Source organism: Lotus japonicus, chromosome 4, assembly GCF_012489685.1.
Source record: "Lotus japonicus ecotype B-129 chromosome 4, LjGifu_v1.2".
Lineage (NCBI taxonomy): Eukaryota > Viridiplantae > Streptophyta > Magnoliopsida > Fabales > Fabaceae > Lotus > Lotus japonicus.
Window position 1 is genome coordinate 36,742,932 of NC_080044.1, and position 26,478 is coordinate 36,769,409.

A 26,478-nucleotide genomic window follows, 5' to 3' on the forward strand; every position below is an offset into this window, starting at 1 on the left:
CCACGTCAAGCTTCTATCCACTAGGCGAGCATCCCTTAATCCGGGCGGGGTGTAGGCTTGTATAAGCCCGCCCGGTCCACCTACCATCTTTAATTCTCACCAATCACTTAAATAATAATTATCATTCTCTCTTTATATAACTCAACTTTATAAAGACGTGTTTTAGTCAAATATTATATCAATTAATAAGCTCTAAAAATGTGTGCCTTACCTTAAACAAGAAATAATTCAAAACAGATGGAGTATTGTCGAAAAAGGACCCTTCAAATCCAAGGGGGCGTTTGGTACAAGGTTGGGAAATACATTCCCGGGAATGTGGAGGTAGGGAATCACATTCCTGTGTTTGTTATAAGGTTGAAAATTGGATGTCCGAACATAAAACATTCCCGGGAACTTCCATAACTTCCGTCATTTGATTCTCGTGAAATGGGTTGGGAATCTTGCATTCCCATGAGAAAGTGAATGTAACTTCTCACTACTCACAAATTCCATAATATTTTTTTATCATTTTGAATTTTTAAATTAAATTAAATTTAAAAATATTACCGGGAATCCTAAATCCTACCAAACACAAATTAAGTCTTACACAGGAATGATATTCCCATCAATCAGATTCTCAGAAATATTATTCCCATAAATGTATTTCTCAAGCTTCTAAAAATTGTTCGTTAGAGACGTCAACGAAATTAAAACAGTGTAAACCAACCAACCCAAGCAACAAATTAGTCGCTCTATTCTTACATTCAACCAACCCAAGTCAAGTCACTTTCATACACATCGTTCATCTTTGGTCCGAACCTCGGGGTTTGAGAGATGGAGTTGTTCCAGCGAGCGAAGGCGGTGCGGCTGCGCAGCCACCACGACAAGTACCTACAGGCGGAGGAGGACGAGGAGTCGGTGAGCCAAGACCGGAACGGCTCCTCCAAGAACGCCAAGTGGATCGTGGAGCACGTGCCGGAGTACGACAACATCATCCGCCTCAAGAGCTGCTACGGCAAGTATCTCACGGCGTCCAACCAGCCTCTCCTGCTCGGCGTCACTGGCCGCAAAGTGGTTCAGAGCTTGCCGCGGAGGCTCGATTCCTCCGTCGAGTGGGAGCCTCTCCGGGATGGTGCTCAGGTGAAGCTCAAGACCCGCTACGGGAACTTCCTCAGGGCTAATGGTGGATTGCCACCGTGGAGGAACTCTGTTACTCACGATATCCCCCATAGGAGCTCCACACAGGATTGGATCCTCTGGGATGTTGATGTCTTGGAGATCCATGTTCACGCGCCTCCTCCTCCGCCTCTTCCTCACTCTGATTCTCTTGATTTCGACTCCAGTACCCCTTCTGCTGCTAATTCATTCAAATCAACCAACTTCTCCAGGCAACAGGTATATAGATAGGGTTTTGAAATTGAAATTTCATCTGCTTGCCCTTGATTGGTTTTTAATCATTAGCACGATCTATGAATGTTAGTTTAGAGCAGCCAATTATTTTCTTAATTAAACATTCAATGTTTTTCAGCGGTCAAATCTAGTGAAATAAGTAATTAAAACCATTACGAAATTTACCCTGGTTGAGATCTAAAGAACTTCTTACGTGTTTGTTTAAATGTTTTTTTTAAATGATTTTTTGTTTAAATGTTGGGTGATGGTAAATTGGGCGTTTGCCCAATCCTACCTCACACGTCGGTTGGCCTTTTGGCCTCTGAACGTGTGCGGATGGACTTTGGAGAGGGAGCCAACGGAAAAACAAACAGTTGTTTGCCATTCTCATTCTCATGTAATTTGTTCTTTTATAAGCCAATCATATATTTATTGAATGGAACTACAAGTGGTACTTCAACTCAATATAGGAGGAGACAGATAAGGGGATGTTGCAGCACAAAAACAAAGTAAGTATCTACAACCGCATTCTACAAGCTTCCACAGAATGTAGAGCTGGGCATGATTTATAGTGATTAAGAATATTACCCCACATGCTATTTCCTTTCCATTACCCTGTTCATCCCAATTAGCCAACTAACCCATATCAGTAAAACATGAGCTGGACAGTGTTCCTTATTGCATCTGTAAAAGACGAGCTCCTCATGTAATTATGTGATTACAATCTGAATCATATAGTTGCAATTTTAATCATTGATTTGTCAATCAATAGCCGTAAATGCCTAATTTATTCTCTAAAATGACGTCGGCCAAATTCTATAATTTTATTTGTGCTTTAGTCTTTTAATTATCAAACTAGTACTTAAAACACTTGACATTTAAGAGGACTAATTCGACTGAAAAATTATATCATGAGAGACTCTCATGAACTTTATTTCAGTAACCATTTTGATGTGAGCAATGCTGTAAATGCTATGTATTTTAGAGATTAATTACTTCGAAATGTTACTTTTGAAAATTGTTTTGTAGAAAATGAAACTATTGGCGTTGACTGATTTGAAGTAGTGAAATTTCCAATGCTAGTTTGATTGTTGAGTGGAATTGGAATTGGTTTGTGATCATTTTGTTTGGTTGAGTTTGCAGTCGACAGATTCGAGTGTGGGTTCGCCGCCGAAGATGGAGGGGAGAACTATATACTACAATGTTGCTGAGGATACTGGGGAGGTGGATGATGAGAACGTGCAGGGATATTCGTTGAACTTCAATGGAAATGGGGTTCAGCAACTAACTCGTAAGTTTGAGGAAGAGACGGGGCTTGAGGGAGTTATTGTGTGTACTCGAAGTCCTTTGAATGGAAAACTTTATCCTCTTCGCTTGCAGCTTCCTCCGAACAATGTGACCATGCAGGTTGTTTTGGTTCTTCCTTCCTCAAAAGGTAAATTTCCCCTTACCGTATGTTATTCTCGTGGATGCGGATTCTACTATATATTATGCATACATGCTTCATCATACTTCTTCTACTTTGAAAACTATTTTGTCTGAAGAACATATTAAGCTGTAAGTATATGGAACTAGGGAAGCATAACTTAGGTATCAGAATTTGATTAAATCACAACTCTAGCTAAGCTCTTGTTTTCTCTTCCCTTTTCTCCTTCCAACCAAATTTTTGTGCTAACCTCCATGGTATATATTGAATCCAAAAATGAGAAAGTGCAAGAATAATTCCCTATTTATTCCATAATCAAATTGGTCTAAATGGATGTTGAGCTAAATTATAGAAGTGTTCAAGTTGAACAATTAAGGATTATATTGTTCATTCCATATTTAATTCTTTCATGAAATAGAAATTATATATGATCGATCTTTAATGTCAAGCATTCAAGCTGTTGTTAAGCTTTATATGTTTCTCTACTTCGTAGAAAAATTAACGAAGTCTGGAGCACTTCATTTTTGTGTCATATTGATTTTTGGAGGTGAAATGGCATTACTCTTACAAAAGAAATAATTTGAAGAAGGAATTAACGTTCCGGTGGGCTAGTTCAGCTATGGTTCTTCAAATGTCACAAAATTTAGGCAACAAGTATTAGCAATTCTTATTTTACATGAGCTTCTCATGTTCCGGGTCAGAACATTGAGAGAGAGAGTAGCCTCAAGAGTGTAGAGAGATTGCACTAGAGAAAGAATTAGGGAGAGAATGTAACTGAATTTCATGAGTGTATTGAGCAGATGAGCAAAAAAAGTCCCTTACAATTGGTAACTGCTACCTATTTATAGCGTAACTGCCCCTAATGGGCCGGTTGGGCCTCGCTGGCTGAGGCCCCATCCATAGGCTAGGTACCCGCCACTCGGTGGGCAACCCTCTGGGCGTAGCACCTCTAGGGGCTCGCCTAGTCCACAAGACACCGAGCTCGAAGCATGAGAGCAAAGTGTGTCTTCAAAATGTGACTGCCAATCTTCGTCCCCTTGTGATCCCCCTAGCAGGTCGCCCGTTGCCACTCTCCACTTCGTACGGCGTTCCTCGGCTGGCGGTTTCGACCAACGCGCAGGAACTATTCCCAAGCTTCTAGTTGCAATAGCTTCCCCACCTAAAAGATCTCCTAGCCACGCCACTTGGCGGGATCAACAAAGCCTATATAAAGCGTGTAGGTCAACCGCCAACCCCCGCCAAGTGACGCAGGAACTAGAAAGATGGTGTACAAACGCCTATAAGATGAAGGAGCCGTGGTGGTCCGCCACATGTGAGGTGACTCGCTGAATAGAAACTCAATGGCCTAGTGACGTGGTCACTCGCCGATTTCTCCTTGCCTCTGCTCCTCGTAACGTCTTTACAGATCAAGTTGCTTCCTGGGAGAGTTCCCTAATATAGCGAGGGGGCTCGTTCAGTCCACAAGTCCACAAGACACCGAGCTCGGAGCATGAGAGCGCAGTGTGTCTTCAAGCTGAAGTCGTCGCCGCATCATTCCCAGGAGAATACCCGCCCAATATGCATGCTCCCTCTTTCGCCGTAGTCCACAAGTCCACCAGACTTCATGTCCGAGTCATGAGGGCTAGATAAGAGTGTCCTCACTCGCCGCATCGCCATCGCCATCTTGCTTTAACCAGTTTTCTTGTAAGACATTAGTTTGGCTTGCTCGTCGCTTTTAGCGTAGGGTCGCCACCCTTTAGCGGTAGGTCGCCACCCGTTTGGCGACATTGGGCTAGGTCTGTGTGGACCAGCTTCTCCTCACGTGGCATGAAACCTTCAATCGGTATTCACAATAACACGCCTTCCACCATATTCATTCGCCGACCTTATTCCTGCGCTATTTATTTCATGCGTCAAATATTTAACTGAATTATGTTTAACGATTTTAGTGTGTAAAATTTGACTAGGACTTCATGCTTGGTTTATCTCTGCCAAGGCTTTTGAACACTTTCCCTAAAGAGGAAAAGCGGCCTCTATTCTTAAGGACGCTTGGGTCCCAATGGCCATTTGGGTGGCCCAAGACTTTTGCCTAGTCAGAGGTGCTCGCCCTTATTCTGGGGAGACTTACCCTACACATCGTCAACGGATTCGGCGGTTACTTTGGACTTTCCGGGGTCATTCCCAGACGTCAAAGGTCGTTGTGGAATCGCCGCCCTCAGGGTTCCAGCCAGCCCCTTCGGGGATCAAGCTTGTCCCACCTAGTAACCGCCGTAATTCAGTATCTTTTTCAATTGGCAAATCCAATCGTAGGTGTATCTCTTCAAATAACCTGTCATGTATCGATTGGCAAATCCAATCGTAGGTGTATTCCTTCAAATACCCTGATTTCATCATAAACTTGGCGAGTGATAGCAATGGCCATCATTCATATTAATCATCATGTACAGTTCAAAGAGTGGAGCCAATGTGCTGCATTTCATGTTGTGATTGGAGCTCGCCAAGGTAGTTTGAGGAGGCCTCTCCTAATTCTTCTTGTTCACTCAAAAACTCATTACAGTGTCATGTTTGTCTTCATCCTTATTCCCTTTTACATCATCCTCTGCACTGTTACTCCTTCGCCTAGTAAATTGACCATGTGCGCCTGCCTTTCCTGAACTTCATACATAGATAAATATTGCGCTCAGAATCAGAAGGTTGACAATAGAATAAATTAATTCAACTCCTGCAGCAACTTTATAAACATCACGGTCATCCATGATGCTAAAGGAAATCTTATTCAAAAGGCACCATGAACAGGGACAACTTTGTACAAAGCAGGATCAGCAAAGATATAATGCAGGAGAACCAAGACCAAAAGACCTCTAATTTTTCCTTGTGCAAATTTATTAATTAAACCAGGAAAGCATATTAAGAATCTGCCACAATCTATGAAACTAAGCCAGAGGGGACCACAATAACTTATTTGCCATTTGTTATTAAACATTTGAAAACATCATCAGGCAAAGACAAGGAAACACAAGATACTATCTGCTGCAAAAACTGATGATAAGCAGGCAAGTAACATGCAGATTATGCAGAGACAGTGTTTTAATTAAGAAGCAAACTGGTTGTGTCTTTTTTTTGCTAAAAATTATGGAGCAGTGCTTACAAGTCGAGTAACTTAAGCCAAAACAGAACAAGGGGTGCAATCAGACCCTTCAATTAGGAGACCGACTTACATTCAAACTCAAAATCCTTAGACACTTTAATCAGCAAAGAAATCCTCATGAATGTACTCTTTTAGATTCAAATTTTGGGTTTTTAAAGCAGAATGTAAAAGGCCTTAGAGGTTGATGTAAGAATTTAAGAAGCTAGGACAAATACAGATATTGAACCCTAGATAATTGATTTTTCTGACAAAAATTAAACAGGATTTTAACAGCTCAATTTGCCAAGGTAAACATGACTCAATCCTGTGAATTAATTGACCATGCTTTCTGACCATCCATAACGCAATATATTAACTTAAAGCACAAAGGCAGGTCCAGAAGTTACATAAATATGGTGAGCCTAATTTATGTCTGAACAAGAGTGTAAATATAACCAGCTTATTCCAAAACATGCAAGGGCACAAGGAAATGGACAGAATGCACAAACAAACCTATAAAGCATGCTGCAGTTTGGCTTGAAATTAAAAATCCTCCCATTCTATTTCAGATTCACTTAAGTAGCACTCAGTTGAGAAAAGATAAATTGAGTGTCTTCTCATGCCTTTGATTAGTAAAGCAAAACAGAATCTACAGTCTACAACTCTTAAAGTAGCAGCATTATGCAAGTCAGACAGAATTAAGCTAACATATCTAAATCACCCCTGGATAATCTTCTAACTGTTCTTTAAATATTTTTTCTCATACAGAATGCAAATCAGGGCAACAGTGAACATCTCAGTTACTCCAACAACCTCAACTTCAATTTAAACATGATAAATTACACAACCAGAAATCATTCCTCATTTAGGCAGGGAATTACAAACTTTAAACAGCCATCATAGAACTCCAACACGCTTAAATTCCCATGAAATTAGAAGTTTAAAACAAGTTAAATCAAGAGGATCATAACTCAAATTAGAACTTTTAGGCAATGAATTGAAAGTAAAATGAATGCCACTTAAGCACTTCATAAAACAGAAAGTAACAAAGAAAGTAAGAGACAAAACTAAAAGATCAAAGTAGCAGAATGGAAATTATACTGCCCTGATTCATGATGACAGAGTCGACTAACTCGATTGCAATGATCGATGAAGCAACGTTCCGCTGAAGTGTTTCATCAAACAATTGGTGTCCTACTTCACCCATTCGAGTCCTTGAACTGGCGTGTTTCTCCTTGCTCATGAAGGAAGATTCGTTCAGGCATTTCCTCAAACAGTTAATGTGCACCACAAATACGACAGAAACGCATCAAAGAAACAAGTGAGAGCTGGACATAAAAGACTTGGAAAGAATAAACCAGTAAAGATTGCAGCCGAAACAGGGAATTTGAGTCGATCTTTGTGCATTCTGCTCTTAGACGGACTCCGTCGAACCGTTGGTGTGCGTAATTCCTCTGCTCCTCCGTCTTGATCTTGTTCCTCTCATGTATGACACCTCATTCCCAGATTCTATGCGATCTCCATACTCCTTTATTCTTGCCCAGAACTCAACGGAGACATGAAGTTAAAAACCATTCAGACAATTTGTCAAACAGCTAGAAAGCAACAAAGATTGTAATGGAATGCAACGAAGTAAAAATGAAAAGAAACGGTTAATCAGACGCCATTCCCCTGTGCGTGTGCCCAGCTTGTGCGTGTTTCGTCATTTGGTTCCGTTCATGAATTCCGCTCGTGGATAAAAGTGACAAGTCCTCGCCAGTCTTAACCATAGGGACATTTTGTTCGCCAAACTTCCACCGCTAGAGCAAAACGTGCTCGCCAGAATTCTAACGCCGGCGACACTTGCTCGCCAAAATTCCATCACCCCAACAAAGCATGCTTGCCCTCGCCGCCAAACTTCAACGCCGGCAACACTTGCTCGCCGCCGACCTTCAACACCGGCGACACTTGCTCGCCGAAATTCCATCGCCCCAGCAAAGCATGCTTGCCCGAACTCCAATCGCCAAAATAAAACGTCCTGGGACTCGTTCCGCTCTTCACGCGTTTCCACCTCTTCTACTCCACCGCTACGACTGAGTGCGCCATTGTGAGTAGCAGATGAAGGTTTGGCTCGAACTTCCTTCCAATATCTGCGTGCTGCCATGAGCTCTGAACAAATTCCTTACCTCTGTTCTCGTCTTCGTCATCACCAATCTGCTCTCCATTTCCTGCATTCTTTTTCAATCACAAGCTTCACCTCCATCGACGTTCTTCATTGTCGATCTGAACCGTGTTGCTCTCCAGTCTGCCATCGCCGGATGCGCGTTGCTCCACACCATTCGCTGATTCCTCCTTTCACGATCTGGTATATTCACTTCTCCATTGTCGTCTCCTGCTTCCCTCGAAATCTGATCCGCTTTTTGCGACCTGAATCCTTTGCCTCTACGCGCTTTCTTGCCCGCCACAGCCTCCGATTTCAATCTGGAAACCCATTTTTCCGAACCAAAATCCGTCTCAGTCATGGTATCACATTGCAGCTACCTCACGTTGATGAATTATTTGTGGTCTGCGAATCAAAAATTTACCGATCCCCACAGACGGCGCCAAATGTTCCGGGTCAGAACATTGAGAGAGGGAGTAGCCCCAAGTGTGTAGAGAGATTGCACTAGAGAGACAGAGTTTGAGAGAGAATGTAATTGAATTTCATGAGTGTATTGAACAAATGGGCCAAAAAAGTCTCTTACAATTGGTAACTGCTACCTATTTATAGCGTAACTGCCCCTAATGGGCCGGTTGGGCCTCGTTGGCTGAGGCCCAATCCAGAGGCTAGGCACCCGCCACTCGGCGGGCAACAGTCGTCCATTAAGGAAGTTGCATCTCTTGCTTTTTCGTAGCAATGTTTAAGCAAACTCGGTAGAAATCGTCAAAATCTGGTGATGTTGGTTCTGTTGCTCCAATTGCACTTGAGACATTGCATACTTTTGCTCACTTTGCTTTCTTCTTCCTTTTCTTTCCAGGTTGGGTTTATCCTGTATACTACCATGTTCTAACATTTGCTTTATTGTCCTGCTTTTTCAGTAGCAAAAGAGTTTGAGGAACAAGGTTTACTATGATATGCTAGATTATTGAAGTCTTGAAACTATTTAAATGCAAGACCTACATACGTTCTGATCCCGGCATGTTTCTATGTGATATACCGTTTACCTGTTTAGTAGCAAAACTACACCTTTTTCAAGTGAATCCATCGCATTTGTAAAGTACAATTCATTAAGATCCAATGGGGTCATATCAGCAATATGTCTTCTCTTCAGTTTCTTTCATCCAGTGGCCTGAAGACGATTCTGATGGAGATGGTAGTCTTTGTTGGACTTCATATTTATAGCACTAGCTTTGGATTTAGGTGTTTTGTTGTGTTTCTCAGTGTATTTTTTAAATGTAACTTTGATAGACAACTTTTATGAGAAAACTAGTGGCATATGTATTTTTTGCCAGATATAAATATCAGATATTAAAAACATTCTTTACTCAGATAGAATTTGTGGCTTTGTTGTTTCTATTTGCTATTGGAACCCAAACCCGATTAGGAAGAGGAATAAACGTTGGGAGCCTTTCTAATTTGCACCTTGTACTGGTAGTTTATACTAGGCTTAATTACGTTTCTAGTCCCTACATTTGACAGACTCTTTTATTGTAGTCCCTATTAACTCATTCTCTTTGTTTACATCCCTAATTTTTTCAAAACAAGGTATTTTAGTCCCTATTATTGCAGTATTAATAACAAACATCTGTTAAATACTAACTTGACTAACAGAAACTAACTTTGTTGGCGAGATTTTTTTTTTTTTGAAAGCATCATTTGTTAGATATGGACGTAGAGGGAGACAAGGCACCACCAGATGACGGCTCGACGGAGAAGATGTCCTTCTGTGACAAGCTAATGGGGGGAGCCAAGGCTCCTCCCCGACGTGAATACAAGGATCTGGTTGACCAAGGAAAAATGGTAATCAGCCATGTTGAGGGAAACCGGTTACTGCCTCAAGTCACTACCGACAGTGCAGTCTTGGAGGAGATGTGCACACCTTGGAGGGAGGCTCTAGTGGTGTGTCTGCTTGGCAAGAAACTTGGGTTCAGGACGATGAAGATGAAATTAGCATCCACCTGGAGGCTAGCAGGGGATTTTGACATACTAGATGTTGACAATGGGTTCTACATGGTCAAATTTGATATCAAAGAAGATCGTGAAAAGGTCATCAATGGAGGCCCTTGGATGATATTCGATCATTACCTGGCGGTATCTACATGGAGTCGGAAGTTTGTATCACCGGCAACGCGAGTTACCACGACCTTAGCGTGGGTTAGAATCCTTGGGCTTAACGTAGTATTCTGTAACACCCCGATTTCCAGGTGTCACCTTAGTAACCAAAAATAAACTTTACGCGGAAAACAGGTAATTTTTTTTTTCGTTTGATTCCTTTAAAATAAAGCGATAGAAAATAAAGACATAACTCAACACTAACTAACCAATATACAAATATATACACATGTACAGCCTCAGCTACACTCCCATGTCACGCGCACTCGCAGTGACTCCAAAGTAGTGTGCCCGCAGGCAAATATATACAAACCAGCACTGTAAGCAAAAGTATCAAATATACAGTCATCCAAGAGAAAGTCGGCACCCAAAAATGGCCTGAACAAAAGACCCCTATACTCCGACAGACTCTCTGTGATCCTCCTCAAAAGAACCACACAAAAAGCCACACATCGGGAACCTACCCTGTCCCAAAAAGTAAGACGATCAGAGCTCTACACAAAAAATGACGCTAGCCTAACCTACCCTCCCAGCTCAGCTCATAGCTCCTCCTCCTCCTCGTCAAGCGTCCTCGCTCATCCGTCCGGTCCTCCATGACCCTTCCCCGGTACGTCGCTCGGTGACCCGCAACATCGATCACCCAAGCGGTGGGGGCATCACGGTCCACCAACTCATACCTGATCCCCCCCGAGGGAGAGACCATCGAAAACCAGTCGGCCATCGACATCTGGCAGCAGGCCGACCGCCCAAACACAGACATGCAACCAAAGCCAAGGCGCTAAGGTCAACTCACGGAATAGAGTAGATATACACTCAACATGTGATATAGGGCATAGATATATATGTTGATATATATATATATATATATATATATATATATATAAACAATCCTAGCATGTTATTGGCTCTAACAATGCTTCAATAAATCAAACAGCACACAATTCCAGTCAGAGTGAATGTATGCGTGAAATGCAATCAATATGATCCGGATAATTGTGACGCGTTCCCGTTCGCCACAAGTGAAGCATTCCCGTTCTTCACTATGGATGAAGCATTCCCGTTCTTCATCTTCGACAAAGCATTCCCGTTCCTTGTCGAATGATGCACTGGTGAACCATTCTCGTTATTCACCATCGATGAAGCATTCCCGTTCCTCATCGAATATGCATCGGTGAACCATTCCCGTTATTCACCAAATAATGCATTGGTGAACCATTCCCGTTATTCACCAAATGATGCATGATGCAATATGGTTAGCCAAACATCGAATCGACCTCACAACACAAGTGTTTAGCTCAAAACCCAATCTCAAAAACCCAAGAGTTAGTGTCGGTCAATACAACACAACTCGGAGTTAGTGTCGGTCAATACAACACAACTCCCACAACCCAAAACCTAGAGTTAGTGTCGGTCAATACAACACAACTCCAACAACCCAAAACCTAGAGTTAGTGTCGGTCAATAAAACACAACTCCAACAACAAAACCCAACGTCAAAACCCAGGGTTAGTGTCGGTCAATACAACACAACCCCAACAATAAGAGTACTAAAGTACTCGGTGACTTTCAATCATCACCATAGCTCACCTCAGTGGCTTTCCCCAATTCCAAAACCCACAACAAAAGTCGACTTTTCCCCGTCTTTCGCAATTATTTTCCCCCTTTCGTTCTCCTATGCTTACTCGTTAATAAAAACGTTTCAAATTGAATTAGTTAAGTTATGAGTTTATTTCTCAAAGTCTTAGTCTCCCACAGTCTCTAGTTTTCAAAATTCTATTCATTCTAGGTTTTCCAAAAACCCACCAAAAGAAATTCCCGGGGAAAGTCTAAGAATACCAACAAATACCCACGAATGGCTAAGTCTCAAACCCCACGTTTAAACTTGCCTAGGGTTGTTCATCCAACCCGAAATATCAAAGATCACCAGATCAATGAATCCCCACTCCGAAATCGCGTCAAAACGCCCAATTCAACACACCTCAACATCACAAGTTATGGACAATATCATAACATCAGTTCATCATCACAATCAATATCAAAGTAAATCATAAGTCGAATTCATCGACGCCTATCATGCAATCATAACTAATATGTAAGTTGCCCTAACCTCGAGCTGCTCCAGCCTCGTGGTTAAAACTTCCTTCACACGATTGCTCTGAAACTCCCAAAGTTCCTTCAACTGAACCTCGGAGAAAAACAAAGCAGAATCCAAACAAAATCGATTAGCTCGATCACAATACAGGTAATTAACGATAGACAAAGCATTAAAACTTCAGAATACAACAATCGAGTACGAAAAGACAAGTTTTCGAAAACGAAAACTCCCCCCCATCACTACAAGCTCTCGGCCAAAAAGGAAAAAGAGCTCCGGCTCTTTTTCTTCGATCAAATCTGTTTACAAGGTAGTTTTAGGGTAAAACAAAGGCAAAGAAACTGTCGGAAAAATTTTCGGACGATCGGATCGAAATACGGCTGTTCAAGGGCGTATTGGTCCAAAATAAAAGCTCAAAACCTCAAAGTTATCAGTTCGGAAAACAAATTTGACAGCAATGATCCTAACGACATCCGTGACAACTAATCCTAAAGGCACGAAGTCAGATTACGACTTTTCGACAGTAAAGTTTCGAAATGTGCGACAAAAAGGTTTTGAATCAGTTTTTCAGATCCTTGACAACTCGATCACAATCGGTGAATACTGACGGAGGTTTTAGGCTCTTGGGCACGTAGGGAAGATAACCCAACAGAGAAATCAGGAAAAACGGACAGTTTTACAAAAAGCTCAAAACTTTGAGCACGGAAACGACAAAAGAAACGCAGTAGAAACAGCGATCAGAGGTAAGAATCAAGCTAGTTACCTCGGTACCTTGAAGTAGGAACGAACTGCGCGAAGATCGGTCGAGTTTTGGCGAAAAAATCTTCTCCCTCTCTCCCCTTGAAACTCGCGGCCTTGGCTGGAAAGAAAATGAGATATTTTTGAATTTTTGAGCTATTTATAGGCAGGTGAAATCGCGGGAAAATGAAAATTTCGCGATTCCGATTTTTGTAGCACGTTCACCGATGAATTCTAAGAGAGATTCTGGCGTCAGAATTCCAGAACTCAAAACAAATCTCTGACATTTGGGAAAAACGATATCTAAAATCCCAAAAGCGGTGTAAGTTAATCTGTCCCGAAAAACTACTTTTTGCCGTGATGGTCAGACGACAAATCTTCCTTCTGAAGAAAGATTGGAAACGTCGAAACAAATCTGGCAACGCGGACGGAAACTTCGTTAGAAGTCCCGAATAGAAAAAGTCTTCATCCAGCGCTTGAATCTAGGGTTTCGAAGCAAAGAAATTCGCGTCGTCGGACATCCGAAGAGTGAATACTATCGTGCGTACAGTCCAGGGTTCCGAAATGAAACGCTGGTCGAAGGAAAAATAAAGAGAATCTTTAAATTTTCCAAGGATTCGAAATCTCACTTAATACGTTGCTCTAAAAGCGAAATTAGCCTATTCTGGACACGCTCGCCATAAGGCTGGTGAGCAGACGACTCGCACTAATTCCTAAAACGACTACGCAACATTCCTCAAGCAATTCCTGAACTTTCTTCTTCATTAATCTTTCTCAAACAGCAAACTCCTGTCACGCTTACACTGATTCTACGCGTGAGTCGGATATTAACTTGTCTGTAAATCCAGGTCTTACAATACTCCCCTCCAAAAAGAAAGTTTCGTCCTCGAAACTCAGAGTTCTGCGAAAAGTCCGGGATACAATTCCTTGATCTTGTCTTCCAATTCCATGTAGTATTGCCCGTGTCATTGTTCCTCATAACCTTTACTTAAGCAATCTGTTTTTCCCTTAACTGTTTCACTCTTCTATCCCCACTGTTAACTGTCGGCGTCTCAAAAGACAAACCATCATTCAACTTCATGTCGTCTGGCTCGATCACTTGCGTCGGATCTCTGCTTGAAATGATACCGGTTGGCACTCCGTGCAGTCCCACAATCTTAGCCACTTGCTTCTTTACTTTCGGTCGTCCGAAATTCTTCTTAAACTCGGTGCCTCTCTGTCATTTCAAAGTAAATACTCAACTTGTCCTCGTGATCTTCATCTACAGTCCAAAACTCCACTTGTCCGTTCGATAACTCCTAGACGATTCATCCCCTTGGAAACCGCTAGTCCATTAAAACACCTCCAACTTCGTAACTATCTTTACACACACCAAGAAATCAAACTTCTACTTAGTCACTATTCGAATTAAAACTCGACTTATGTCCTTATTTCTTGTCCTTCACTAATCTTATCCCCTTCAACATCAATTTATCAACAACTTATAAGATAATCCTCCTCTTAATATCTAACAATCCATTATTATCGTCTTCTTCCTCAAAACTTCCCTCACTCAAACCTGTTTACACTTACCGAAATCCCTAACACTTCGCACAAATCGAGACTTATCCTCTAGAAGATTAAATCATAACTATACCTCAAGGGACTTAACTAGCCATTTTATCATCCGATCCTTCAACATTCTGAGATTTAACTGCTATCGTAACCGCTAACACCACTAAATCTCTTATGTGTACATGAATCCAACTCACTAGGCCAACCTTAGCCCTAGGATTCTCATTCAACTTTAGTAAAATTCACTTGTTAACCCGTAATATGCATCATCAAAATCCATAACAATGTTCCATTGACTCTTAAACTCTACGAAACTCGTCCAAATATAACAACCTCAGGTATTCATCTTAATACTAACATTTTCCTTTCTGTAACTTAATCATCCTCCAATCAATCCAACACTTAGCCTCTCGATCAGAACCTGACAAGACTTCATGTCTCACGCGTTTGGGATAAAATCAATTGGCTTAACATCTAAACCTTCACTAAGTTTGGACCACCAATATCCTTTAACTCTCCAACACTTCTTAAATGAGTATTCATTTCTTAAAGCTACAACTCCTTCCCAAGGAAAATCAATTACTTAACACGAACTTTCCTCTCAAACCCGACTAATCCTCGGTCAATTCAAATTCATCTTACACATCCTTCTATCAAAGTCCATGACCAGCTGTGATTCCGAATATCACCCCCTCAATATTAGGTTGATCAGGCCTAATACATCGAAGGTGGAAATTTAGAAAAACTCACTGGAATAGTCAATGAGTTCCTAACATCTAGTAACCACAAATATCCTGATATCAAGTCCCTAACGATTCCGCTACGGAACCACACACCCTCAGTCCATGTAAAAGGTTAACCCTTCCTCGTCAGTTGAGTCAAAGGTCCAACAATCTTGGCAAATCCCTCAATGAAGCGTCTATAATATCCAGCTAAACCCACAAAACTTCTGATCTCTGTCACCGTCTTCGGTTGCTCCCAAGCCAAAACAGTCTCCACTTTCGCTGGATCCATAGCTATGCCCTCCTTCGAGATAGCATGGCCTAAGAAATTGACTTCCTCCAGCCAGAATTCACCCTTGGAAGGGTTCGCATACAACTTTTTCTCTCTCAACACTTGTAAAACTTGGCGCAAATGTCCTTCATGTTCCTTCGCGTCCTTCGAATAGATCCATATGTCATCAATAAACACCACCACAAACCGATCTAAGAACTCCTGAAAGATGCGGTTCATGTAATCCATGAAAACAGCAGGTGCATTTGTCACTCCAAACGGCATCACTAGGTACTCGTAGTGTCCGTAAAGTGTTCTGAATGCAGCCTTTGGTATATCCTCAGTCTTCACTCTGATCTAATGATAGCTTGATTTCAAGTCTATCTTGGAAAATACGGCAGCCCCTCGTAATTGATCCATCAAATCATCTATCCTCGGCAACGGGTATCGGTTCTTGATCGTCGCCTTGCTCAGTTGTCGATAATTCACACACAATCTCGACCTTCCGTCTTTCTTCTTAACTAAAAGCACTGGCGCTCCCCACAGTGAAACACTTGATCGAATGAATCCCTTTTGCCGAAAGATCCTCCAACGATTCCGCTTCAAAACTAAACGCCCTAAAATCCTACGTATCGTACCCATAAGGAATTTCCCTGAGATCCTAGCTTCCTTATCAACGCGTCGGTAAAACAACTTCCTAGCTCAGCGTGCTATCCTAGACCCCGTGTAACTTCTATAGTTAAATCACGAGCAACCTCGAATAAGGTCCTACTAGGAATAATAATCATAAGATCATAGTCTAAGTAGTAAATACAAGTTAGGCACGTCATACTCGTTTCGAAGATAAATGAGTAAGTTATTCTAGAATAAGAGAACAGTTAAAATATTACCATCGTTCCCACGTTCTTCCTCGTTCAACTCCTCAGCTCTTGCCCCCTCCTTGGTATGAATCCTTTCCTCTGTAGCAAGTTGTTTTCCTTTCCCAACATTCCCTGATGATTCGCCCTTGGGTGCCTTACAATCTCAGGAGAAATGTCCCAGTTGGTTGCAATTGAAGCATAGACTTTCCTTGATCTTGCACCTACTGGCATAGTGCCCGCTTTCCCCACAGTTGAAGCATAGAGATCCCCCGTCTGGACACTTGTTACTATAGTGCCCCACTTTCCTGCACCTGTAACACGTCACTGTTTTTCCCGAAATCTTGTTTCCTGTCCCTCCGGTAGCATCATTCCCTTTCATCTTACTGTCAGACGTTCCCTCCTGAAGTGTCTTGCAGTTCACAGCTAGATGCCCCTCTCGGTTACACTTGAAGCATCTCCATCCAATCACTGAGCACTTGTTAGCAAAATGCCCAAACTTTCCGCAACGAAAACATGTCACACCTTTGTCACCAACTGGCTTCCCTCCAGTATCAGCAGTTGTTGGTTTATACACTCTTGAAATAAGATTTCTTCCCTCGGAACGCTGATATGGTCCCCAGTGATGGTAGCTCTCCCTTCCGTTGTAGCCTTGGGAACCTGACCTCATTGGTCCCCCAGCTCCTGTTCGGTTCATTCCTTTTTGTTGATACATTGCTGTCGCCATCAGTCGTTGATGATGCTCACGTGCAGCCTCTTCAACGCGCATATAAGCGTCTTCCGCAGCCTGGTTCATCATTGCCTCGATCAGTGTAGCTATTGCCTCCGCCATCCGGTTAAGGTCCACCATCCTATATCTCATCATACGTCCAATTAGTACTAACCATAAGGTAGCACTAGACAAACCACTCAATCCGATTAAGTAGTAACGCAAGCAATTAGAGCGAAAATCGCTCTGCAGACAATCAATTTTCACTCCTTGCAGAGTCACACAACCTAGCACAGAAGACCTATTCCCCAAAGACTCCCAAAAGACTCGACTAAGCTCTGATACCACAATGTAACACCCCGATTTCCAGGTGTCACTTTAGTAACCAAAAATAAACTTTACGCGGAAAACAGGTAATTTTTTTTTTTCGTTTGATTCCTTTAAAATAAAGCGATAGAAAATAAAGACATAACCCAACACTAACTAACCAATATACAAATATATACACATGTACAGCCTCAGCTGCACTCCCATGTCACGCGCACTCGTAGTGACTCCAAAGTAGTGTGCCCGCAGGCAAATATATACAAACCAGCACTGTAAGCAAAAGTATCAAATATACAGTCATCCAAGAGAAAGTCGGCACCCAAAAATGGCCTGAACAAAAGACCCCTATACTCCGACAGACTCTCTGTGATCCTCCTCAAAAGAACCACACAAAAAGCCACACATCGGGAACCTACCCTGTCCCAAAAAGTAAGACGATCAGAGCTCTACACAAAAAATGACGCTAGCCTAACCTACCCTCCCAGCTCAGCTCATAGCTCCTCCTCCTCCTCGTCAAGCGTCCTCGCTCATCCGTCCGGTCCTCCATGACCCTTCCCCGGTACGTCGCTCGGTGACCCGCAACATCGATCACCCAAGCGGTGGGGGCATCACGGTCCACCAACTCATACCTGATCCCCCCCGAGGGAGAGACCATCGAAAACCAGTCGGCCATCGACATCTGGCAGCAGGCCGACCGCCCAAACACAGACATGCAACCAAAGCCAAGGCGCTAGGGTCAACTCACGGAATAGAGTAGATATACACTCAACATGTGATATAGGGCATAGATATATATGTTGATATATATATATATATATATAAACAATCCTAGCATGTTATTGGCTCTAACAATGCTTCAATAAATCAAACAGCACACAATTCCAGTCAGAGTGAATGTATGCGTGAAATGCAATCAATATGATCCGGATAATTGTGACGCGTTCCCGTTCGCCACAAGTGAAGCATTCCCGTTCTTCACTATGGATGAAGCATTCCCGTTCTTCATCCTCGACAAAGCATTCCCGTTCCTTGTCGAATGATGCACTGGTGAACCATTCCCGTTATTCACCATCGATGAAGCATTCCCGTTCCTCATCGAATATGCATCGGTGAACCATTCCCGTTATTCACCAAATAATGCATTGGTGAACCATTCCCGTTATTCACCAAATGATGCATGATGCAATATGGTTAGCCAAACATCGAATCGACCTCACAACACAAGTGTTTAGCTCAAAACCCAATCTCAAAAACCCAAGAGTTAGTGTCGGTCAATACAACACAACTCGGAGTTAGTGTCGGTCAATACAACAGAACTCCCACAACCCAAAACCTAGAGTTAGTGTCGGTCAATACAACACAACTCCAACAACCCAAAACCTAGAGTTAGTGTCGGTCAATACAACACAACTCCAACAACAAAACTAAACGTCAAAACCCAGGGTTAGTGTCGGTCAATACAACACAACCCCAACAATAAGAGTACTAAAGTACTCGGTGACTTTCAATCATCACCATAGCTCACCTCAGTGGCTTTCCCCAATTCCAAAACCCACAACAAAAGTCGACTTTTCCCCGTCTTTCGCAATTATTTTCCCCCTTTCGTTCTCCTATGCTTACTCGTAAATAAAAATGTTTCGAATTGAATTAGTCAAGTTATGAGTTTATTTCTCAAAGTCTAAGTCTCCCACAGTCTCTAGTTTTCAAAATTCTATTCATTCTAGGTTTTCCAAAAACCCACCAAAAGAAATTCCCGGGGAAAGTCTAAGAATACCAACAAATACCCACGAATGGCTAAGTCTTAAACCCCACGTTTGAACTTGCCTAGGGTTGTTCATCCAACCCGAAATATCAAAGATCACCAGATCAATGAATCCCCACTCCGAAATCGCGTCAAAACGCCCAATTCAACACACCTCAACATCACAAGTTATGGACAATATCATAACATCAGTACATCATCACAATCAATATCAAAGTAAATCATAAGTCGAATTCATCGACGCCGATCATGCAATCATAACTAATATGTAAGTTGCCCTAACCTCGAGCTGCTTCAGCCTCGTGGTTAAAACTTCCTTCACACGATTGCTCTGAAACTCCCAAAGTTCCTTCAACTGAACCTCGGAGAAAAACAAAGCAGAATCCAAACAAAATCGATTAGCTGATCACAATACAGCTAATTAACGATAGACAAAGCATTAAAGCTTCAGAATACAACAATCGAGTACGAAAAGACAAGTTTTCGAAAATGAGCTCCGGCTCTTTTTCTTCGATCAAATCTGTTTACAAGGTAGTTTTAGGGTAAAACTAAGGCAAAGAAACTGTCGGAAAATTTTTCGGACGATCGGATCGAAATATAGCTGTTCAGGGGCGTTTTGGTCCAAAATAAAAGCTCAAAACCTCAAAGTTATGAGTTCGGAAAACAAATTTGACAGCAATGATCCTAACGACATCCGTGACAACTAATCCTAAAGGCACGAAGTCAGATTACGACTTTTCGACAGTAAAGTTTCGAAATGTGCGACAAAAAGGTTTTGAATCAGTTTTTCAGATCCTTGACAACTCGATCACAATCGGCGAATACTGATGGAGGTTTTAGGCTCTTGGGCACGTAGGGAAGATAACCCAACAGATAAATCAGGAAAAACGGACAGTTTTACAAAAAGCTCAAAACTTTGTGCACAGAAACGACTAAAGAAACGCAGTAGAAACAGCGATCAGAGGTAAGAATCAAGCTAGTTACCTCGGTACCTTGAAGTAGGAACGAACTGCGCGAAGATCGGTCGAGTTTTGGCGAAAAAATCTTCTCCCTCTCTCCCCTTGAAACTCACGGCCTTGGATGGAAAGAAAATGAGATATTTTTGAATTTTTGAGCTATTTATAGGCAGGTGAAATCGCGGGAAAATGAAAATTTCACGATTCCGATTTTTGCAGCACGTTCACCGATGAATTCTAAGAGAGATTCTGACGTCAGAATTCCAGAACTCAAAACAAATCTCTGACATTTGGGAAAAACGATATCTAAAATCCCAAAAGCGGTGTAAGTTAATCTGTCCCGAAAAACTACTTTTTGCCGTGATGGTCAGACGACAAATCTTCCTTCTGAAGAAAGATTGGAAACGTCGAAACAAATCTGGCAACGCGGACGGAAACTTCGTTAGAAGTCCCGAATAGAAAAAGTCTTCATCCAGCGCTTGAATCTAGGGTTTCGAAGCAAAGAAATTCGCGTCGTCGGACATCCGAAAAGTGAATACTATCGTGCGTACAGTCCAGGGTTCCGAAATGAAACGCTGGTCGAAGGAAAAATAAAGAGAATCTTTAAATTTTCCAAGGATTCGAAATCTCACTTAATACGTTGCTCTAAAAGCGAAATTAGCCTATTCTGGACACGCTCGCCATAAGGCAGGTGAGCAGACGACTCGCACTAATTCCTAAAACGACTACGCAACATTCCTCAAGCAATTCCTGAACTTTCTTCTTCATTAATCTTTCTCAAACAGCAAACTCCTGTCACGCTTACACTGATTCTACGCGTGAGTCGGATATTAACTTGTCTGTAAATCCAGGTCTTACAATACTCCCCTCCAAAAAGAAAGTTTCGTCCTCGAAACTCAGAGTTCTGCGAAAAGTCCGGGATACAATTCCTTGATCTTGTCTTCCAATTCCATGTAGTATTGCCCGTGTCATTGTTCCTCATAACCTTTACTTAAGCAATCTGTTTTTCCCTTAACTGTTTCACTCTTCTATCCCCACTGTTAACTGTCGGCGTCTCAAAAGACAAACCATCATTCAACTTCATGTCGTCTGGCTCGATCACTTGCGTCGGATCTCTGCTTGAAATGATACCGGTTGGCACTCCGTGCAGTCCCACAATCTTAGCCACTTGCTTCTTTACTTTCAGTCGTCCGAAATTCTTCTTAAACTCGGTGCCTCTCTGTCATTTCAAAGTAAATACTCAACTTGTCCTCGTGATCTTCATCTACAGTCCAAAACTCCACTTGTCCGTTCGATAACTCCTAGACGATTCATCCCCTTGGAAACCGCTAGTCCATTAAAACACCTCCAACTTCGTAACTATCTTTACACACACCAAGAAATCAAACTTCTACTTAGTCACTATTCGAATTAAAACTCGACTTATGTCCTTATTTCTTGTCCTTCACTAATCTTATCCCCTTCAACATCAATTTATCAACAACTTATAAGATAATCCTCCTCTTAATATCTAACAATCCATTATTATCGTCTTCTTCCTCAAAACTTCCCTCACTCAAACCTGTTTACACTTACCGAAATCCCTAACACTTCGCACAAATCGAGACTTATCCTCTAGAAGATTAAATCATAACTATACCTCAAGGGACTTAACTAGCCATTTTATCATCCGATCCTTCAACATTCTGAGATTTAACTGCTATCGTAACCGCTAACACCACTAAATCTCTTATGTGTACATGAATCTCAGCTCACTAGGCCAACCTTAGCCCTAGGATTCTCATTCAACTTTAGTAAAATTCACTTGTTAACCGTAATATGAATCATCAAAATCCATAACTATGTTCCATTGACTCTTAAACTCTACGAAACTCGTCCAAATATAACAACCTCAGGTATTCATCTTAATACTAACATTTTCCTTTATGTAACTTAATCATCCTCTAATCAATCCAACACTTAGCCTCTCGATCAGAACCTGACAAGACTTCATGTCTCACGCGTTTGGGATAAAATCAATTGGCTTAACATCTAAACCTTCACTAAGTTTGGACCACCAATATCCTTTAACTCTCCAACACTTCTTAAATGAGTATTCATTTCTTAAAGCTACAACTCCTTCCCAAGGAAAATCAATTACTTAACACGAACTTTCCTCTCAAACCCCACTAATCCTCGGTCAATTCAAATTCATCTTACACATCCTTCTATCAAAGTCCATGACCAGCTGTGATTCCGAATATCACCCCCTCAATATTAGGTTGATCAGGCCTAATACATCGAAGGTGGAAATTTAGAAAAACTCACTGGAATAGTCAATGAGTTCCTAACATCTAGTAACCACAGATATCCTGATATCAAGTCCCTAACGATTCCGCTACGGAACCACACACCCTCAGTCCATGTAAAAGGTTAATCCTTCCTCGTCAGTTGAGTCAAAGGTCCAACAATCTTGGCAAATCCCTCAATTCCTAAAACGACTACGCAACATTCCTCAAGCAATTCCTGAACTTTCTTCTTCATTAATCTTTCTCAAACAGCAAACTCCTGTCACGCTTACACTGATTCTACGCGTGAGTCGGAAATTAACTTGTCTGTAAATCCAGGTCTTACATATTCTATGACGAGAGCTACTTGCAATCGGTGGCAAGAGTCATAGGGAAACCTATCAAGGTCGATATCAACACCCTCCAAGCAGACCGAGGTCGCTTTGCCAGAATCTGTGTTGAGTTGGATCTGACCCAAGCGGTGGTAGGAAAAGTTTGTCTAGAAGGATCATGGTACAACATAGAGTATGAAGGACTACACGTAATTTGCATGAAATGTGGATGCTATGGACACCGGAGCAGGGAATGCACGACCACGACGGCGGCAACACCGGCTGTAACACCTCCACCAAAGAATCAAGGCAAACAGTGAATCAATGGTGATGGAACAGACAGGTGTCAAGGATCCAACGGTGGCACAGGCTCTGTCGGTGACACAACAGGAAAATTCCGAGATTCCCGCCACCCTCAGCGAAACGGACATGGTAACAGACAGGTCAAAATTCCAAGCGGTGCTAATTCCAACCGGAAAACTAGCCCAGGATTTTGAAACGCATGGTGAGTGGCTGATTGTTTCAAAAAGGAAAAAGAAACCGCTCCCAAATCAAGGCCTGAAGTTTGGAGCGAAATCTGAGGGAGTAGTTATTGGCTCATCATTGCCGAGCGCAGGATCCAAGGGAGGATTTATTGGAGCATCATTGCCTAGTAAATACAAATAAAAGTCAACGGCATCATCCTCAAAGATTCAGAAAGGAACGGAAATAAAGGGATTTAAGGAGGGACCCACGTTCCAATTTGAAACTAAATCCCAAGGAAGCGTTTGTTTCAAGATTTGGAAAGAGATTCCCGGAAATATGAAGGTTGGGAATGAACATTCATGTGTTTGTTACAAGATTGGAAACTATGATTCCTGTGTATCAATCATTCCCGGGAATAAAATAACTTCCACAATTCCCATGATTTCCTTCATATTGATTCCCATGAAAAAGGTTGGGAATCTTACATTCCCATGGGAAAGATGAATGTAACTTCCCACTTCTCTCACAATTTATCATTATTACCTCTATTTTTAAGTTTTTTTTAATTTTTAAATTAAGAAAAGTTTAAAATGTTCCCAAGGAATACAAAATACTTACCAAACACATTTATAAAATTTATCCAGGAATAACATACCCGGTAATCATATTCCTGAGAATAACATTCCCGGGAATGTGATCTCAAACCTTGAAACAAACGCTCCCCAAGAGAATAAAAAAAGGAGATTTGTTGCCAACATTAAAGAAAGCTCTTTTGGGACCCAACCGACTAATTCTCCAAGGGCCCCACTAGCTTCCCATGGTACAGATCATGATGCAATGAAGATGGTGATATTCGACAAATCAAAGAAGGTGCCTTATGAAGAAGAAGATTATCTCAAGAAACTTGGTGCCTCAGGGTGCCATGAAGAGAACAATGAACAAGCTTGACTCTCTTGAGTCTACGGGGCAAGTCCCCACCTCTCTCCCAATCATTGTTATGATAGGGTTTGAAGATCTTAAGATTATTTCTTGGAATGTTAGAGGCGCCCTCCATGAGAATGGTAAGCGCTTTGTGAAGGAATTAATAAGGACTAAGAATCCTGATATTGTCTTTCTTCTGGAAACTCGATGCCAATTCACTAGAGCTAGCAGATTTTGGAAATCACTGGGATTTTCTTCATCATTCATAAGTGAGGCAGTAGGGTTTAGAGGTGGCATTTGGGTTCTCACCAAAACCAATGCTAACTTCAACACCCGCCTGCTGCATATGCACAATCAAGCAATCTCTTTTGGAATTTGGAGAGACAATTTCTCCTGGGCTTGCACCGCCATCTATGCATCTCCGTCTCCGGCTCAAAGGGAAGTGTTTTGGGATCACCTTTGTCATGTTAGAATTGGTATCACCATACCTTGGCTTCTTGTTGGTGACATGAATGAGATTCTTTCCCCTACGGAGGTTAGAGGAGGAGAATTTTTTCCTAATAGGGCTAATAAATTTGCAGAAGTCCTGGGAAGCTGCAACTTGATTGATCTTGGCCTAGTGGGTGGCAATTTTACTTGGTACCGTAAGCACAACAATAGAATTATTCTCTCCAAACGTCTGGACAGAGCCCTCGGCGATGTGGACTGGAGAACTGAATTCGCTGATGCTTTCGTGGAAGTGCTTCATAGGATTCACTCTGATCATTGCCCTCTCTTGATCCATTGTAGCGCTTCCAGCCCTAATCAAGTCACGGCTTGACCTTTCCGATTCCTTGCAGCGTGGTCGGACCATCCTCAGTATGAGGGAGTGGTCTTACGAGCTTGGCAACGGGGTGTGAACGATCCACACCAAACTCAGTCAAGTCAGAACTGACTCTGAAGCTTTCAATAAGGAAGTCTTTGGAGACATTTTCCGGCGCAAGCGTTGGGTTGAAGGACGGCTTCGTGGAGTCCAAAGGGAGCTCAACTTCCGAGTATCATCAGACATGGTCCAACTTGAATCTGAACTGCAAAGAGATTACAGAGCTATTCTAAAGCAAGAAGAACTCCTTTGGTTTCAGCGAGCCCGGGGGAATAACATCCGCTTTGGTGACCGGAACACCACTTATTTCCATACACATGCGGTCATCAGGAAAAGGAGGAACCAGATTCATAGGCTTAAGCTTGCTAATGGTTCATGGTGTTCGGATCCAGAAACCATAACTAATGAGGTGCTCCAACATTTTACCTCCCTCTTTGCAGCAGGTCCAGCTCGGGAGCACTCAGAATTCAACCACCACGCATTCGCCACGTTAACAGAGGTGGAGAAAACCAACCTGATTTTCCCAGTAATTAAAGAAGAAGTCAGGAAGGCGCTAATGACTATGAAATCCTATACGGCTCCTGGTCCCGACGGCTTCCAACCTTTTTACTATAAAAAATATTGGAACCTTGTTGGTGAGGATGTGACACAAGTGGTTCAGAAAGCTTTTGAGAGTGGCTTAGTGGATGAAAATTTACTAGAAACCCTAGTAGTTTTGATTCCAAAAATTGAGAACCCAACTCACGCCAAAGAGCTCCGCCCAATCAGCCTTTGTAATGTCCTCTACAAAATCATTACAAAAGTGATTGTGAATCGTATTCGCCCTATGATGAACCGGTTGATCGGACCAATGCAGAATTGCTTCTTGCCTGGACGGGGTACTATGGACAATGCTTTCTTGGCCCAGAAGATAGTCCATTATATGAACTCCTCCATAGCTCAAAAGGGTTGCTTAGCTTTCAAAATTGACCTGGAAAAAACTTATGACAGTGTTTCTTGGGATTTCCTAGAGGAGACATTAAGTCTCTTTGAGTTTCCCCAGCGGCTTATTCAGCTGATTATGTGCTGTGTCAGGGGCTCTAACCTCTCCCTCTTGTGGAATAATGCTTGACTAACAGGTTTTCATCCAGGGAGAGGGCTCCGGCAAGGAGATCCGCTGTCTCCATACCTCTTTGTCTTGTGTATGGAGAGATTGTCAGTTAAAATCCATCATCTAGTTGACACTAGTGCATGGAAGCCTATCAGAATTGCAGCACAGGGCCCCCTATTTCTCATTTATTTTTTGCTGATGATGTGCTTCTTTTTTGCCAGGCAAATACTACTCAAGTTCAACTGCTTGCAAACACTCTCCAAGCTTTTTGCACTCACTCAGGGTTGAAAATTAACATCGGAAAATCTAAGGCAATGGCCTCCAAGGGTGTTCGTTCCAATGTAAGAGAAGAGATCCGTATC

At 42.1% G+C, this 26,478-nt stretch overlaps 2 protein-coding genes across 3 annotated transcripts; both read left to right on the forward strand.

Moving 5' to 3' along the window:
• The first annotated feature begins 672 nt into the window (after window positions 1-672).
• Window positions 673-9,414, forward strand: LOC130710062 (uncharacterized). Of its 2 annotated transcripts, XM_057559214.1 has the most exons (4): window positions 673-1,374; window positions 1,839-1,877; window positions 2,512-2,803; window positions 8,958-9,414. In XM_057559214.1, exons 1-4 carry the CDS (start codon window positions 814-816, stop codon window positions 8,990-8,992), a joined length of 927 nt encoding a protein of 308 aa, XP_057415197.1. In that variant the 5' UTR covers window positions 673-813; the 3' UTR covers window positions 8,993-9,414. The 2 variants fall into 2 exon arrangements, with proteins under 2 accessions (XP_057415197.1, XP_057415198.1); XM_057559215.1 differs by lacking the exon at window positions 1,839-1,877 and having other exon boundaries at window positions 679-1,374.
• Window positions 9,415-24,240: 14,826 nt separating this feature from the next.
• On the forward strand, window positions 24,241-24,984 carry LOC130712697 (uncharacterized). The gene has a single exon (XM_057562518.1). It carries the CDS (start codon window positions 24,241-24,243, stop codon window positions 24,982-24,984), a length of 744 nt encoding a protein of 247 aa, XP_057418501.1.
• The last annotated feature ends 1,494 nt before the right edge of the window (window positions 24,985-26,478 follow it).